Source organism: Phytophthora infestans, genomic scaffold (assembly GCF_000142945.1).
Source record: "Phytophthora infestans T30-4 supercont1.7 genomic scaffold, whole genome shotgun sequence".
NCBI classification, from domain to species: domain Eukaryota; phylum Oomycota; class Peronosporomycetes; order Peronosporales; family Peronosporaceae; genus Phytophthora; species Phytophthora infestans.
Window position 1 is genome coordinate 1,129,398 of NW_003303752.1, and position 17,390 is coordinate 1,146,787.

Genomic DNA, 17,390 nt, shown 5'->3' on the forward strand with positions numbered 1-17,390 from the left:
AGCATCAACTTTTGCGTCCTCCCTCAAAACACCCATGCTTTTAGCTGTAGCGATGTCAGAAAGATCTACCACGAAGGGAGAACTCCCATAATTCGGAGGCGGCTTTCGAGGCATGGTACGCTTAGGGCAAAAGCGGTTTTGCTGAAGGCAGCAGAAATGTAGTTATGATTAGAGTTAGGTACGGATCGAACTTTATCAGTTTCTACTGATTGCCGTCTTTTCTGCGCCGCGTTGGGGACAGATCAGTAGTTTTCTACTAACCGATGGTATTTCCTCCCTACTAGGAGTCCTAAAGTGTCCTATTGTCCTAAAACCTGGGATAAAAAACTAGCAATTCGGCTCATAAAAAAACCGATATTTAGGACAACACAATGAGTTTTAGGACGAAACAAGCCACGGTCCGCGTGTCCTAATAGGACACTCGACAACTGGACACTCAGCTGTCCTATTAGGACAGACTGCAACTCAGACCACTGTCCTATTAGGACAACACCAAGCCCAACATGTACTGTCCTCAAAACATCCTCAACTGGCCTAGCTAGAAACAATAATCATCCTAACGCCCCTCTCTCCAAGAGCAGCCGACTCTTTGTTGTGCGCGAAAAGCACCTCAACGAAACTTTTCTACTTCAAAGTGTGTGACAATATTTTTAAAGCGTTTCAAAGGATGACAGTCATTGAAGGTCATAATAGCCGCTAATAACGGTTGAGCGACTTCAACATACACATAGCAAACGACGGTTAATAATCGGAACGTAGCGATGTAGGGGGGGGCTCAAAAAGCAGCAAAGTACTCGCAAGGGCTACTTGGCTGCAAGTCGACCCGAAGACGCGGTTAGCAAGCGATGGGGGTCTTGGTTAGCGCGGCAGTGTGCTCGGCCTGGTTCGTCGAGTTGTCTGGCGTCGTCGGGATGTCGACAACAGGTGCGTTTGTGGCAGGCGAGTCCGGGCTTGGAGCCGACGTCGATGAGCAGTTGGACGGCGCGTAGACTACCAGGTCGGCCTTCAGGTTGGAACTGATACCGACCGGCAGTTGGCACTCCTCCAGGTTCATGGCCTTCACGTCAGCGAGCAGGGTGTTGCAGGCAGTCGAGGCGCACATCTTGTCAATGGTGGCCTGGTCCGGGATCTCAGTGGTCCGTGCCGCACTGTTGAACGTTCGCGCTCGTGAGCAGAGCGGACAAGACATTGCTTCCGCAGGTGGCAGCAGAGGCCAGATAGACGAGCGCCCTAGCTCCAGAAGGAGTAGCCGCGATGGTCCATGATGCTTGGGGAGATTCAGAAATGGTTGGTGTGCCCCAGGACAATAAGTAAAGCCAATGTGAGTTTTAAGTAACTCTTACGTAAATTTACGTAGATAGTCCGGAAAAAGTTATTATTTGAGGTTTAGGACAATCTGGAGGACACAAATTATAATATTCTGTAACGAAGGATTAGTCGCTTTTTAGGACACATCTCCAAAATCTCCCTGTAAAATTTAGGACAAATAGGACAGTTTAGGACGTGTCTTAGGACGCATTATCCTACACCGCCGTTGCTTGTGACCAAACTTGCAACCCTACAAAGAGCTACTCGCCGTGATTTTTTTTAGCTCTTTGATAATCGAATGCACAATAATCTCGGCCGATTTCTCCTGTGCATAGCCAGGAGATTGGCCCGACCATAGAGACGTGAACGCTGTATCTCCCTTAGCCTCCGCAGCCTTCTTAAGAGCTCCAAGGGGTGCTCCAGCAGTCGGGAACTCCGGCGCTGCAGCACACATCGGCCCCAGCTCTCGCATCACACGCGTCACGAGCCCTCGGGCAGGTCGACCGGAGAATATATTCGTGATAGCCGTCTCCACAGCTTGATCGCCGGTAACATTAGCAGCACGTTTTAATATTTTCCGATGCAAAAGCGACGTCTTCGCTTCGTCTGCGAGTAGAAACACTGTACCCATTTGCACTGCTGCGGCTCCCAGTGCACTAGCAGCCAAGACGCCACGAGCATCGCCGACTCCTCCCGCTGCAATCACCGGGATCTTTACTGCGTCCACTATTTGAGGGACTAAAGACATCGTTCCCGCTGATCCATTGAGTTGTTTCGGTATTCGAGTGAGTTAAACACTGGTTTACTATCTTCTCTCGACAAGAAGACACCGCGATGGCCGCCTGCTTCGAGACCCTGCGCGATGACAGCGTCACACCCTCGCTCTTCTAGCCAGAGTGCCTCGCGTACAGTAGTGGCTGACGAGATGACGAGTGTACCGGTATCTTTGACACCCTGAAGCATGTGGGGAGATGGCAATCCGAAGTGGAAGCTGACGACTTCCGGCTTGAGCTCTCGAACCAGGTCAAGACTCACCTCATCGAAAGGCATACGCAATGCTCCTTTAGCTGTTAGGTGAGTCAAATCTACTCCGTATTCTCGGTAGTATGGTGTAAGGATGTCTTGCCATTGCTTGTCCGCCTTCGGGTTGGCCGGAGGAAGTGTGTGGCAGAAGAAATTGAGGTTAATTGGAGCTGAAAAGCTCTTCGTAGCAGCTCGGAAAAGCTGCACATGCTCGCGGACTGCATCAGGAGACAAGAGCGCGCAGGGGATTGCACCCAGACCCCCTCCACGGGCTACAGCGATGGCAAGTTCGCTGGTTTGCGCTCCGGCCATGGGGGATTGAAATAGAGGAGCGCGAAGCCCCAGTCGCTTGATTATTCGGACGTCACGCCACACCATGATGCACCTGCTTAGCGAGATTAGAAGTGAGCCTAAGTCTCGCGTGGAAGAGTTGATGAGTGACCAAGAAGAGAGCTGATTCGTTCGTCATTTTACTTCAACACATAATTAATTTGTAATTATCGTTTTCGTTTTCATGAAAGAAGTCAATTACTTCGAGGTATTATTTATCTAGTACCGGTATTCTAAAACCTTCTAAAGCTGTAGTTTTATAAATAAACACATTTTTAGATGGACTGACCAAAAACTGAGACTCAGTGATATTATTGGCTTGCATTTTTTTTACATATTTTATTGTGAGGTCTACTTAAAATTTCCACGCAATGACATATTTACTTATTAAAAGTTTCATTTTTTACTTAAGTACGAGATACGGTCACTCAAGTACAGCATCAGAACGTTTGTAAGCGAGTGATTTATTGAATAGAGCCAAACCGGCAAAGTCGGTCGGATTTACAATATATTGCTGCAGGGTAGAGCTGACAAGTCTGCAGAAAATTGGTACGACGCCTCTCCGTTCCATCCGGATTCGCGACCTCCGGCACGAGCAGCACAAAAAAATCAATCTTTGCTGTTCTCTTGACATTTCCGTCGGCATGTTTACCTGAGATAATTCCACTCGAAAGAAGAGCCCTAGTTGTTAAGCGCAGCTTGTACTTCTTGTACAAGTGAAGATATTCGTGGTGCAGGATTGCCCCACCGCTCGGGAGATGAGACCAAGACTATCAGCGATCTCACACGCCTCCATGATAAGTGGTGCAGGCCACTGGCTGGTGCCCCAGTAAAAGGCCCAACCCCGTTCAATGACGTAGTTCATGGATCGCACAGTCTCTTCGAGGGGGGAATAATCTTAATTTATGTTGCTCAAATACTGATTGATCTGTTGGTACTATATTTGTATGAAAACCTGTTGCCCTGTCTGAACTTTTGTTGGAAGGCTATGAATAACTGTTGCCTTAACGAGTAACATAAGTTTAGTGATGACGGTCTGTTGTTTGTCATTGGTCGGAATCAAGTCAGTTTCATCATAGCACCCCCCCCCTTCACCTCTGAAGCCATTGTGAAACCCACGTGCAAACTTACATGCAGTCGGCCGCCCCCCCCCAGCAATGACAGCGATGTTACCGAGGTCTTGGAGTATGGTGACGTGGCTTGCGATTCAGGCGTACAAAGCCCTTTTGCCGCAGATGATGACGCCGACATGTATAGCACGACCGCGTCAGCCGGCGATGATATGTACAGAACTACAGACGCACCCGACGACGTAGCGCACAATACTACAAACCGACACTGTGAAGCCCAACTCAGCTCCTTTGATGTAACTTGTCTGAGACATTAAGGACGATCAGATCGTCCAATGTAGACATGCCCAGCGCTAAGAATTCCGGTGAAGAAGCGTTGGACCTCGGAGATGATTTTGTGGAGAGCATCGGAAGCGACGAAGCTGCCATTGCCAGCGCCATTATCATTCCCGACGGAGGTGACACTGGAGACGATGAAGAACAAGACTCTGACTCCTCCCTCGACACTGAGGAGGACGCTCTGTCTATGAATACCAGTACTTTTGCTGAAGTATCGGTATACGTAAGTGTTGGGCACTCCGACACTGAGGAGGACGCAGAAAAGAATCTGCACCGCTTAAATAAGTCTGTATACACATACAAAACTAGATATACCTCGACATTTCGTGTTGGCAAGGAATACCTGTGTCGATCACACTAAGACTGCCATCACAGCATTAAACTAATTGCACACCACGCCGGTGAGCTAGGAATGCGGTTTCAGGTACTCCAGAAGGGCCAACACACTGGTGCCGCTGTCAACTTACGGACTAGAGGTAAATCACCTGTGATCAAACCGGAAATCGACGCACTACTGAAACTTGGGATGTCTGCTGGTCGTGTTCGCAACATGATGATGTTTAAGTACCTTCGTGACCCAAGTATGCTGTATGCTGGCATTGATACCCGAGACCAAAAAATGAAGAACCGTAAAGCTCATCTCAAAAAGAAAGCTGGAGAGGGCTGGGAAATTACCAGGTTTGTCACATTAAAAATCTGGACAAGTACCAGGCTTTGCCAGGATCGTGCCGACGTTTTTTGCGTGGATGAAAACGACGTTGCTGAAATGAACACTATGATCGTTTTGGATGAATTTGAACATTCTGTTGAAATTAACGGAGTCTCGGTCCCTTCTATAGGTTTGGTAGTGACATCAAGGGCACTTCTCCAAAATGTTCGTCGGGCCGTTCGAGACCAAGGTGATACTCTAGTTTTATCTACGGATGGGACCTATATGATCCATTTTGGGGGTTGGACTCTTGTAGATTGCGGTGGCATTTCTGTTGAGCGCTCCGGACCAGGATACGTTCAACGCTTCCGTCCATGGATTGGTTTTACATGTTTGTGCGCCCTGAGAGCACATTAGCGTATGAACGGATGTTTGGTGCTTTAGTGAAGTACACAAAACGTTTTTTCGATGTAGACGTGCGCATCCACAGTGCAAGCATAGATCACTCGGACGCAATTGCGTCGGCACTCAAATTGGTATGGCCTGCTGTCGAGATTCTCACATGTTATGAGCATCTACTACGTCGGTGTAACAAGCACATCCGACTCGAGAAAAGTAGGGGTTCATTAAAGACGTGGTTAAGCCTCACATACGTCTACTCCACAAGTGCAGGTCACTAAAACAGTTTAGATCACTGTCCAAGCGAGTACTTAAGAACTGGGAATCGCACGGCGAGAATGCGTTGGCATTGTGGCTTCAAAACGTTTATTTGACACCACGCTGGGAGCGTTGGAGTGTGAATAGCTCCACAATACCTGGCTTCCTGCCCACACAACAGCCTATCGAAAGCCATCGTCGTGTGATAAAAGTCATAGTTACGGGTTACAAGAAAGCCCCGACCATAACGGCCCTAAACTCTGTATTGCCTAGAGTCCTTCTGTATGATTCTACTAATCTTGCATTCGATCAACACCGTCACTTTGCAGAAGGTAAGTGGGAATTGCTCAGTTATTAACGACCATTTTTAGTTTTTATTAATATTTTTTGTTGGCATGCAGGGTCACTTAACGGCGCAGCCGTCATACAAGCGAAAGACAAGTTGCTCCACCCCAGTAATCATCGCATTGCCAAGGCGAAAACAATTGGTCGCTCAAGAATCCTTTTCAACAGCGAGAGGACAATGGTGATGCAGGTTGCTGCAAGCAACTTAGCCGCTGCTAAGGTGACGACCGAGCGTACAAAACTGTGAGTGGCTGTAAGCGTTCATCTTGCTTATATTCTAACACGTTGTCTTTGAGTGTGGCAGTTTCAAGCAGTCTTTGACGGGGAATCTAGGCGAAGAGGAATCAATTGAAACGGCGGAGGTGCAATTTCTCTCCTTGCAGCAAGTCATTGTGGATGATCGTCTAATTGAGGACATGACCCCCCTGACACTACGTGCTAAGTGGCACTACGACGATGTGAGTTTTCTTACGTGCTTATGCTAAACTTAAATTATAACAGTTTTTATAATAATTCCTTTTATTTTACAGATTCAAGCTGTTCGTAGTGCTCTCCGCAGCACCTGTAAAAACTACATGCACACGGGGTGGATATGTGCATACGTGGTTGCGTCTCTGGACTTGCTAGGGAAGATCAAGATTGGGCTAGCCATGGCGGCAATTCCGATGCGTGGGCTTCCTGGACGCCCGCGCGCGATTGTCGGAGCGCTACAGCGCGAATCGGATATGTATGACGTCGATCGACTGATTGAGCTGTTTAAAAAGAATCCTGGTAGGCCCCTTAAATGGCCTGTAGTCCAAGAGTTCGGCGTTAAAGACAAAGGAAAGACCTACAAAGAGCATCGTAGCAGGGTGCCGTCTATCTGAAACAGAGGGGGTGTATATCTGGAGCGTGGCATTCATCCATGGTGGCTCATTAGAATACCAAGTGGAAGAGCTAGCCCACGCCATTCGCAGAGCTTACGCGCTTGGAACTCAGGAAGAACGCCTACATCCTGCCAACAGATAGCAAGAATACATTTATTTTACTACCAGTACTGTAACAGCACTTCATAAATTACTTACTTATGTCCTGTTGCTCTTTTTCAGGACTGATATTGTGTTGTTTGACTAAAAACATTCCTACAACAGCCGTTCAGAGTGACCAACATTTATTCCTACAAATACAGTGCCAACATATCATTCAGTAATTGAGCAACAGAAAAAAATTAGCACCCTTCGAGGGGCGTGTACGGGTCCTGTCGAATGCAGTAGAGAACATCGACGTACTCCAGATCCATCCGCTTGAGCGACGCCTTCAAGCCTTTGGTGATGTGTTTGCGAGTCAAACCCTGGTCGTTAAGACCCGGGTCTCCGTGGAAACCCTTCGTTCCCATACCGAGTTTGGTGGCGACCACGAGGCCCTCACGCTTCCACGTACCATCCTGGATGCCCATCTTGATAGCAGCTCCCGTGTACTCCTCTTCGAGGCCCATGCCGTACGAATCCGCGTTGTCGAAGAAGCTGATACCATGCTCAAACGCCGTCTTCATGATCTCGTACCAGAGTTCTGGGCTTTTCGTCTCACCATATTCCATCCAGCTGCCGAGTCCGAGCTTGGACACGAGCAGACCAGAGTTGCCGAGGAAAGGTCATACGGAAAGACGTGGGGTTGGCGTTTGGCCGGGCCATTGGGGTCGTTGAGCTGAGTGCGTTGGTGCTGAGAAATTCAGAAGTGAGCTAAAGCGTCGTATCGTCCTGGATAAAAGCGTGTTTGACATACTTTCATGACGACCAGTAGCGTATGCGTATTCATGGCATGGGTGTGCTTGCATCGAGCAGTGATTATGGTTGGGAAGGGGATATGATTTAGCTTAGAAATATCATTTTAAATGAACCCAATCGTGTGGGGCATGTAAACTTCATTGAGTGCGCAACTCAGGCGTGGAGTGGTGGGTTTCGAGTGAAGCAAAATAAAAACTGGGGTCGACAAAGCTACAAGCCTTCCTCCAAGAAACTAAACTGAGCCTAGAGCAACGATGCACGTTTCGTGAACAGAAAAAAGTAGCCTTCCTCTCTTGGTTAGCGACATCTTCGCCATCTTGTCCGAGGAAACCGAGCATTATGCATAGCGTATCAAGTATTATATGCGTAAGCGAACCCATCTAGTTAGTTGTTCGGATCTCAGATTGTTTACCTTAAAACGTGAAAATCTTGGAAAGCTCGAGAAACGGATACTTTCTGGGAAACGTCACACCGAAATTTGCAGCTCTGGTGAACTTGGATTCATCAACATTGAAGTTGAAAATCTGGTAGCCACGGATACTCCATATCCCATACATGTAATATGTCGGCGAAACGTGCCATGTCCTTGGCTGTCATTGCTTGGTCTAGATGGAAAGGGGGCTGCTAACGCACTATTAATGACCATACGAAGGGCTCTATCTCCATCCAGCGTCGACTGCCGAAGCTGGGTCAGCCCTGCCACCGGGTGCTGGCATAGGTTTGCTATAGTTGTGAGGTTATTGTGTTTCTTGCTTCGCAAAAGTTGCTATTTGAACTCTAATACCCATTCTTCGCTAACTACTTTTACTCAGCTAATGTCATCGTTCCCTATCTCTCCCACCCTCTGTCAATCCTTCTACCGCTGTCGTGCGCTGGCCTTCTCACCTCTCATTCTCGTCTTCAAGCCACCACCGAGCATCTATGCTCGTGAATTGCCGTTACCCCTCCAGTAATGGATGGTCCACCCGCGCTACTTTGGCGTAATCTACTATGACTTTCCCGTCCATCGCGTAATTCGCTAGCCAGTCTGCTGTCTTGTTAAATCGCATGTAGTGATGTTTAAAACTCAGCACTTGACATTCATCGGCGAGCTGCCTCGCCCGCAAGTACAAGAATTGCAATGCACAAACTTTGGGCACTTGTCGTCGACTCTTAGTTCTAAGATCACGGGGCTGCCCCCAACACGTGTAAGTGGGTCCACCCTTGCTCTTCCGGTCACTTGAGCAGTCGATGCAGTCCGACAAACTGTGTCACATTGTTGGTGGTTCGCTTGTTGCTAAGCGCTGTCACCGCTGCCCACACCACCACCGGCGATTCGCCACCTTCTTTTAACTCAATCATTCTGCTGCCGATCCCGCCGGGTGCAGGGTTGCTTCTTGACCCCCCCATCGAAAAATCCCAGGTGGGTAGCACCCAGTCGGGTATTTTATGGGTTCCCCACTGTCGAAGGATTCGTGTAGCTAAGGTTATCTAACATATTGAAAAAGCCGTGCTTCAAAGTGTCTATTGGCAGTATGTGCTTGCTGATCAAGTGGGTGAACCGTACCCGAAGATCACGCTGGTCCCGGATGCGAGATGGCAGCTGATCTTCATCATGGAGTTCACGTAGCCCCAAGGGTGAGTACCGCACTAGCTCCGGCTAGGCCAGCTCTCGAGAAGCCCACAGGGGTAGGCCTAGAGAGGGCAGATACCACCTCGGTTCTCGGGCTATTTACGACAAGTCTTGAAGCTCTAAGGAGGGACTCGGTGCGGCGCCGATCTTGACCAGGCCTTCCGTATGATCCAACGTGTTGCGAATCTGCTACAACATCCGGAGCCGCCTCTGGCGCACTCCCAGCCGTACGCGTATGGTGCTTACCCGACGTACTCGGCGAATGGCTCTGGGACCTGTTCGGACGCCCCCCCCCTCCGGCGTACGGTCTCGACCGGAGCCTTGCCGTCCAGCACGAGCCTTGGGCGCCTGCTGCCGCGTCCTCGTCTACGTCTGTGGACGGACCTCGCTTCGAGGAGCTGGTCCAGGGTGGGTCTGCAACAGCAACACCTTTGCACCGCTTAAGCCGTTCAACGTAGAGCGTCGGGCGCGTCGTCGTTAGCTTCGGTAGGTCGACGGTGTACGGCGCAACGTGTCCGGCCTGGACCGCGAACGGTATGATAAAGCAGTGCTTCAGCTTGTTGCTGTCGCCAGAGCCCACAGTGTCTAGCGATAGATTCATAGTGTCGAGTAGTTCTAATTCACCCACTTTTAACACTGTTAAGTTTCTTCTTTCATATTTGTCCGAGAACTTTTGTCAATCCTGAGCCGCTACCACTGCATTGCGGACCCTGCTGATCAGACTCAGCTTGGTATCCACAGAGGGCTTCACTTGGTTTCACAGCGAAACTGGTCCCCCATGTGGAAGGATAGGGCTTTTCGTTCCTCTCCCTCACTTAAGGTAGATGACACAGCGTATCCTCGAAGCGTGAGAGGCACTTTGGGGTGACAGAAGCCATTCAGATAAAAAAGGCGTGAGCCCTGTGGACGCGTGTGCCGGGTTGTTAAGCGCGGACTCAACAACCAGAAGCTGCGCGGACAACGTACGTGGGGATCCGGCGCACACGCTGCGCCGTGTGTCATCGAGCACTCGATTAACGCCCTTTTCCTGGTGGTTGACAGTAGATATCTGCGGACGAGTTTCAAGCAAATGATACAGCGTCTTCCTGAAACGCAGCGGTGGGCTGCTGGTCTCGGTTTGCGACAATTGTCTCCAGGAGACCGTGATCGCAGAACACGCCATCGACGAGCAACCTTGCGATTTGTTCGCTTGTGATGGTACCGGGCACATGAACAAGATGCACCATCCTGCTCAGCCGATGCACGAGCACCAAAATCCCGGTGTTGTCGAGTCCGTCGGCGGAAAGCATAAAGATGGAGTATAGATTCATCGCCTTCCAACAGCCAGTAGGTACGAGTAGCCTCTGCAAAATAGCCGGAGCGTGCCCTGCCGATTCGACCCACTGACATGTTTCGCTTGTCTTCACGTACCTGGCGACATGTGGGTCCACCAGAAGGCCTGATAAACCGATACAAAAGTCGTCTCACGGCCCAAGAGGCCACTAGAAGGCGCATCGTGCGCCTCTGCGAAGATGCCAACCTTCAGGTCTTCGTCGTTGGGTACGGCCACCAGTGGAAGATCACCAGGCTCCACCCGGTAGTATAGGAGGTCAGCCTTCAGCTTATATCGGTGGACCCGGGAACGCTGTCGCGATGAAATGCAGTCGGACGTAGTGTTCGTTCCTTCCGCCAGGAATCTGACGATTGCCTCGTCTTCTCGATACGACACGCGTATCCAATCACAGAGTTCCGTTGTTACCCGTGTGATATAGACCAAATCGCAGTCCGGACGTAGAGACTGGGCGTCAGCTAGCACGTGGAGCTTGCCCGGCTTGTATTCGACGCGGAAGTTGTACTCCGTGAAGAAGGACAGCCAATTTGCTATCCGTTGAGGCAAATTCGTCGCTGTCCGCGTTGATGGGTGGTCTGCGTAAATCACAAAGGGCCTTGATCCCAGAGGATGTACCCAAAACATGACGAGGGCGTATTTCATTGCCAGGGGCTTCTTGGCATGGATAGGGTAGTCCCGCTCGGTTGCATTGAGCTGCCTGAACTGGAGCGAGCGGACTAGATCATGGCCAGCTGCATTATTCTACAGCAATGCCCAACCGATTGCACAGTGAGAGGCATCGCAGATGACGCTGAACAGCGTCGTCTCGTCCGGCAGAGCCAGGACAGGAGACTCTTTGAGACCGATTGCAAAGGCACCCTGGTGCGCTTGCTTTCGGCACCTGCCTACGTCCTTTCTAGGGAGCCCTACAAGGCCTTAGTGAGGCCCGCGTACCCGTGCTGTACTTGTGGAGGGAATTGCTAAGCTCAACCACTATCGACTATCCTTCTTCGATCGGGGCGTCGGCCTGACTGCAATGGCCGTGACCTTGATTGGGTCAGTCCGAACGCCAACGCTGCTAACAACCAAGAACCATGCTCTCTGGTGACGCAAAGAAGAACTAGTCGATGTTGGCGTAAAGCTTGTTCGCGCTTATGACGCCCACCACTTTACGAAGGTGCCCCCAATGCATCTCTATAGCTGCAATGCCACCCTAAGTACGGCTATGGATGAAGATGGCGTCAAAGTACGTGTGTACAAAGGCACACAGCGGTTTGCAAAGCTGCGTAACTAAGCGGTTGAATGTGGCTGCGGCGTTAGCCAGACCCTGCGGCTTGATGAACCACTTCTAAAGCATGTCGCTTGGAGTGCTGACCTCGGTGTGCAAGATGTCGCTCTCGCGTATCAGGATTTGGTAGTACCCGTCTACCAAATCCAGCGCACTGTACAGTTCACACAGGCCATGTTGTTCAACAACACATCCTTTCGTGGCATTTGTGTCTGGGCCGGCACCGTCGCATTGTTCAGCTCGTTATAAACATGAACTCGACACCCCTTCTCGTACAGCTTCCGAACGCAGAAAGTCGGCGTCGAGTGCGAACACTTTGACTCCCGCACAATGCCTGCCTTCGCCTTCGCGGCGAAGAAGGCATCGATGACCTCGCGCTGTTCGCGTATGTCTCGTGGGATTTTGTGCCAGGCACAAAATCTGTTTCATGGGGTACGCCTCGATCTGGTGGGAGTTGAGTCGGTGGGGCTTGTTCACCACGTCCGCATTCTCCGTCACCAAAGTATACATTGGATCGTTGGGGCTCTTAAGCATATCAGAGCCCAAGCGCGCTTGTCGGCTCGTACTCAGCCACTCTAGAACGTCCTCATCTCCTCAGCCTTGTGGTTGGCCAGGAAAGAATCGGTCCTTATTTCCCCCAGGTTCAGAACCTTTACAACCGCTGGTAATGTTTCCAAGTGGACACCAGCAGCCTTAGCATGCAAACCGGTCTCGCTAACGAAGAGGTAATAACACTCTCCACCACTCTGCTAGACTCCGAGTCGCTTTAAGCGACGTTGGTCTGAACGAGGTTCAGACCCGACTTGCGGTGCCGTCGATGTCGACCGCGACGTGTTACTTTGTTGCTCACGTCTGGGGATGTTGTGTCGACATCCGAGGCACTCGATGCCTCCTGTGGAACTGTGTTACCCACACAGGAAGTGTATACGACGGCTTCCGCTTCAGTCAAGGTCTGGTCCACCGCGTGCGGCACTATGTTACCCACACAAGAAGCTTGATTAGTGCCTTTTTCTTCAGTTAAGGTATTGACGACCGTATGTGGAACTATGTTACCCACCCTGGACACGCTATTACCAGCGTTCATGACAGCTGCAGCTGCCAGCGGAACTATGCTACCTAACGCGATGCTAATTGATTTTTTTTCAGAATTGATAAACACGAGCGCGAGTCCGAGATGGCAAAGAAGATGACACGAGGACGATCGATGAAATGGAGAGTGGTAGAGTGGTGCAAAGAGCATTGACTACCAGATTGGGTTTGACACCCCAGATGGAATGTCTCAAACGGAGAAACCAACCTGATGGTCAAGTACCTGACGACAGGTAATGCCCAATGAGAGGCGATCAAGAGCTCAAGATAATGAACGAGTAATCGAGCACCACCTGTCTTGACGTGGAGAACAACGCAATAATCAAGACCAAGCTCCCCTTTAATCACAGAGACCCGAAGTGTGGGTAAAAACCTCTGCGTCATGGGCAACGGTCGAGTCGAGACCCTATACGGGGAACTCCAGACGGGGAATTCGGAGCGGGGAGAATCAGGTATACAAAGATCAAGAAAAAAAACGACCGGCCAAGCCGGCCGATCATGAACTTGTGAAGGTACCAAGAACTTAGCCAAGGTATCCAGTACCTTTGTGTTGTCGAAGATCATACAAGAATGAAGACGAAGCGTGTTGACGTAGACCAGATCATTGTGAGACTAAGTGAAAACAGTGTGCATGAAAAAGAAATCCAGACGAAGAAAGCGAAACAGTTAAAAATAAACAGAGTTAATTTGCCTTAAAGCCCGCAAGCCTGTCGGATAAGCGTGTTTAACGGAACATACCGGAAGGAAAAAAACTTGCCCGAAGAAATATCCAAGGAGACCCGTTCGTATGCGACCGAGACTAAGGCATCCCGGAAGTTGAACGACTGGGTGTGGAAACGCTTATCAAGATATAAGTTCAGTTGAGGTAGGTAAGTACATAATACATTTCGTATACAATCTGTAGTTGTGCTTTTGTCGAAGGGACCCTGTATTTTATATTACAGATTATTGTGCCTTTCTGCCAAAACGCCCTCGGTTTTATAAACCTACGTAGGAGGATGGCCCTTACGGAAGACCTCCTATCTGATCGGGTGCTTCCGACCAATATTTAGCCTAACCCTTTGACGAATAAAAAGACAAAGCCAATCAAAGATATATTTCACCAGATTTGACAAAATTTCATTAAAATATTAGCATGCATTCTGGGCAACTGGTTTGCATGCGCCTGATTAGCCCGTCAGCTAACATGTGACGTGGGTTCAATTTCCATGTCTGTAGGGAGCTCGATGCTTGAGGTAAGTGTCGTGTGCAAGTCTTTCGTCGGATCGGAGACATAACAAAGAGTTTGGGTCGACACGCCTCATCCCTTAGGGGATGAATCTCATACGAATCAGTCGGGATAGGATTTCCGGAAATAATTGCACCACCTGGAGGTTCATGTCCAATCGGCGTTCGGCGGACGGCAGATGGGATAATTCCCTGGCACAAACGTTCTCGATTGGCTAAATCCCTAATTTTATTGCAAGTATACAGATCATGGTTTTGATACAAATTTTAAGATATACTTCTCCGGTCCGAAAAAGAATTAACAGTTAGGCTTTTCTATAAGAAACCTCGCATGTGTGATTGGTCAATGTCCATACTGAGGAGGGGACAATTAGTTAAAATGAGCTCATATGAGGATTTGTATGCACACGGATTGAGAGTAATTGACACGAATATAAATTCAATTGCTTTTAGTGATATATCACTAGATTAAGCTTCGTTAGCACTTTCTCTAGTATATTTTACAGTTTAGTTCTGATTATTTTTGACGTCAAAGCGAAAAAAAACTCCACCCCTCCATAAAGTGATAGCTCAAATGGTCAGGTATTGAAAAAATTGGCGGGAAATTTGCTCATATAATAACTCGTGTTGACGCTACGTAAGCAGAGCTTTCAAACTAGCTCAACCACGCTTCCGTTGGAGCTGTACGACCGAAGTTATCGCTGATTTAAAGAACTATTAATTCTTTTTCGGACCAGACAAGTATTAACAAAGCCGAAACAGATTGTGTCCACACCTTATGACATTTGGCAAAATTCAATCCCGTTTCGACATGATCTCCTAATTTTTGTCGAGCTATAGCGAGAGTATTCTTCCACGCCCCGGCATCCTTTGGCTTAAAGGCTCACTTTTAGTTTTACAATGTCGCTGCCACTACCAGCAATTCTTACCTGCCGCCTTACCATCAAGAACGGCGATCCTCTCACTTCGTGCCGAAACAAAACCGAGCCCATCGACTTTACCTTTCAGATTGACCGTGGCTTTAGGCTATTCAAGGCTTAAGTAGCAACCGAATTCATCCGTCCTCTGCCAAACGATTGGCAGGATGACTTCATCGTCTATCTCAAGCCCACCAAGCACGCCCCACAACGTGAATTTCTCGAGTTGGACGAGGAAAAATTCTCCAGTCGCGTCGCCGGATATTGGGAATTAGCTCACCTTCGCCTACACGGTCTGTCTGATTTGTTTTAATGATTTTTGTTTATGTTCCAAGAGCACCAGAACCAAGAGCCAACACTATTCGTAGAGCAACCGAGAATCGACTCCAAGAGCAAGCTCCTCGTGTAGCATCTATGCTAGCGGAGCGCAATATTCTGAGTGGGCCAGCCTCACAGCTGCACATGGCAACAATGCAAGCTCGACTTCCAGCGGACGCCCCACTACAAGTTCCTGATAAGACAACATTTCGACAGCTTCGAGACATTGATCAGCTTTCGCAGGAAATGGAGACGAATCAAGATACAACACATACAACCGCTGGCATGAATTTCAGAATGCTCAGGATCAAAATTCAAGGTGCAGTGATCCAAGTACAAGCTCATGCTGGGGGTCTCCGGGAAATTCTCGGTTTACCGGCCTACCGCCTTCGCCCTCCGTTCCGTGACCCGGTAAATTTTGAGACTCCCGCTCCTGCAGAAGACATGGATGATGTCGATCACCTTAACGATCAGCTCTATGGAGCGTATTAGCGGTAGAGTACGATGTTTCAGTACAAATACATGAATTTCATTAAAACTCACTGATTTTTATACTGAGCTTGTTCCCATCGTACCCACAGTGGCCGTACAAATTTTGCCCAACTTCCTCAGACTGTCTAGTGCAAGAATACAGCGCGATATTGAGGACCACAAGAGGATTTTCACGGAACGCCATATTTGCGTGGCGCTGGATCCATCGTTTTAGAAGAGAAAATCCGACTTCTATAGGATTCAAGGCAGGTGAATACGGCGGCAGAAAAAATAACAGTGCACCAGTACCATAAATACGTTCTTGGAATTATTCGTACATGTGAATTTCGGCGCTGTCCAAAATGAAAATTGATCTTGGTAAAGGTCACGGATTGAGGAATGGTAGAATTTTAAACTTGAAAGTCTCGTGGAACGTCTGCCGGGTGAAAGTGTCCTCGGCTGTACCCCACGCAAAAAAGCCTTCAGCGTCGAACGCAGCAAGAACGCAGATTCGCTTTCCGCGGGAAAATGGAATGGGCACAACCGCTAAGTCTCCGCGCGCGGACCACGCGTGTTTTCTCAGGGAGGACCTAAACCATAGCACTACCATACAACAAATTAACAAGGTCAGATGTAGCAGTCACAAAATTGATATTGTACAATACCTTCCATCCTTTGAAGTTTCATCGACAAACACGATTTGATCTGCCCGCTGTAGAAAGGCAAGAGCCTGTTCACATACTCCTGGCGTTCTTTTGGGATACTTTCACGAGCGCTTTTTTGTCAGCACGTTTCGCGTTAGCCCCAAATCGAACCGTAAAGCACGACAAATTGTCGAATCGGAACAGCAATATTAGGTTGAAAGCTTATATTTTAATACCTCACGCAGCTCTTGGAAGTAGAAACGGGAATCCTCCTTAGGTCGGGGTCGTGTATGTAGCAGACCGACGTAGGAACTTAGGTTTATCACGTAAATGTAAAGTTGCTGTTGTATTCTTGAGCACTTCTCTTGTAAGAAGAAAAATTACGACTGAGCTTCTACCTAAAGCTCCAAGCAGAGCACTAGGCTCCTTACCTTTCTGTAAACCACTACCCCGGGGAGGCCCCAACGAAAATTCCCACTCTTGCCGACGGCCTGCGGCTCCACTCTAGGCTTGGAACGCTGCCGATTGGACCGGAGGGCACAGTTGCTCGGACGTGATCTGCGACTTCTGTAGCAAGCAGATCTTCCGAGCGCAGTCCGAGAGAATGGCGAGTCTTCCCGCTAGCTGTGTACCGTGACAATTCTCCGCGACTATCACTCGGTGTCATCGCCGAGCCTCCCTGCTCGACACGAGTTCCACGGTACCCTCGGCCACTTCCATGGGAAAATCTCCCCGGAGTGTTCCAGTACGTTCAGGACTCGCGTTCTTGACCGAAGAAGACGTTTCTTGGCCCTTGATGCCACGCAACCGCGCCACGCTGACACGCTCGCGCTCTTCGCGTCGCCCAATCCGTCGCGCGAGCCCATCCCAGCCTTGCTGGGCTGCCCTCGTTCCTTGCCACCAATAGTTGCGAATCCAATAGCTGTAACAGCCGACCATCAGTAGTGAGGCGTTCCAGTAGCAACACGTTCCACCGGCAAAATACATTGTTCTCCTTTCGACACCGCAGATCAGTCCTCTAGCAAATCACA

General features: G+C 49.3%; 3 protein-coding genes and 1 pseudogene across 3 annotated transcripts; 1 reads left to right on the forward strand and 3 right to left on the reverse strand.

Annotated features, from left to right (window-relative positions):
* Positions 1-841: 841 nt before the first annotated feature.
* On the reverse strand, positions 842-1,259 carry PITG_22759 (annotated as a pseudogene; the record flags this gene model as incomplete).
* Positions 1,260-1,558: 299 nt separating this feature from the next.
* On the reverse strand, positions 1,559-1,939 carry PITG_05195 (uncharacterized protein; the record flags this gene model as incomplete). Its single annotated transcript, XM_002998833.1, has 1 exon — positions 1,559-1,939. The coding sequence occupies one exon, from the start codon at positions 1,937-1,939 to the stop codon at positions 1,559-1,561; it is 381 nt and encodes a 126-aa protein (XP_002998879.1).
* Positions 1,940-1,964: 25 nt separating this feature from the next.
* PITG_05196 (2-nitropropane dioxygenase, putative) lies at positions 1,965-2,709 on the reverse strand (the record flags this gene model as incomplete). Its single annotated transcript, XM_002998834.1, has 2 exons — positions 1,965-2,025; positions 2,105-2,709. The coding sequence occupies 2 exons, from the start codon at positions 2,707-2,709 to the stop codon at positions 1,965-1,967; spliced, it is 666 nt and encodes a 221-aa protein (XP_002998880.1).
* Positions 2,710-4,074: 1,365 nt separating this feature from the next.
* On the forward strand, positions 4,075-6,587 carry PITG_05197 (uncharacterized protein; the record flags this gene model as incomplete). The annotated part of the gene is made up of 7 exons (XM_002998835.1): positions 4,075-4,293; positions 4,495-4,748; positions 4,910-4,969; positions 5,650-5,708; positions 5,778-5,964; positions 6,026-6,179; positions 6,252-6,587. The coding sequence occupies 7 exons, from the start codon at positions 4,075-4,077 to the stop codon at positions 6,585-6,587; spliced, it is 1,269 nt and encodes a 422-aa protein (XP_002998881.1).
* Between the last annotated feature and the right edge of the window lie 10,803 nt (positions 6,588-17,390).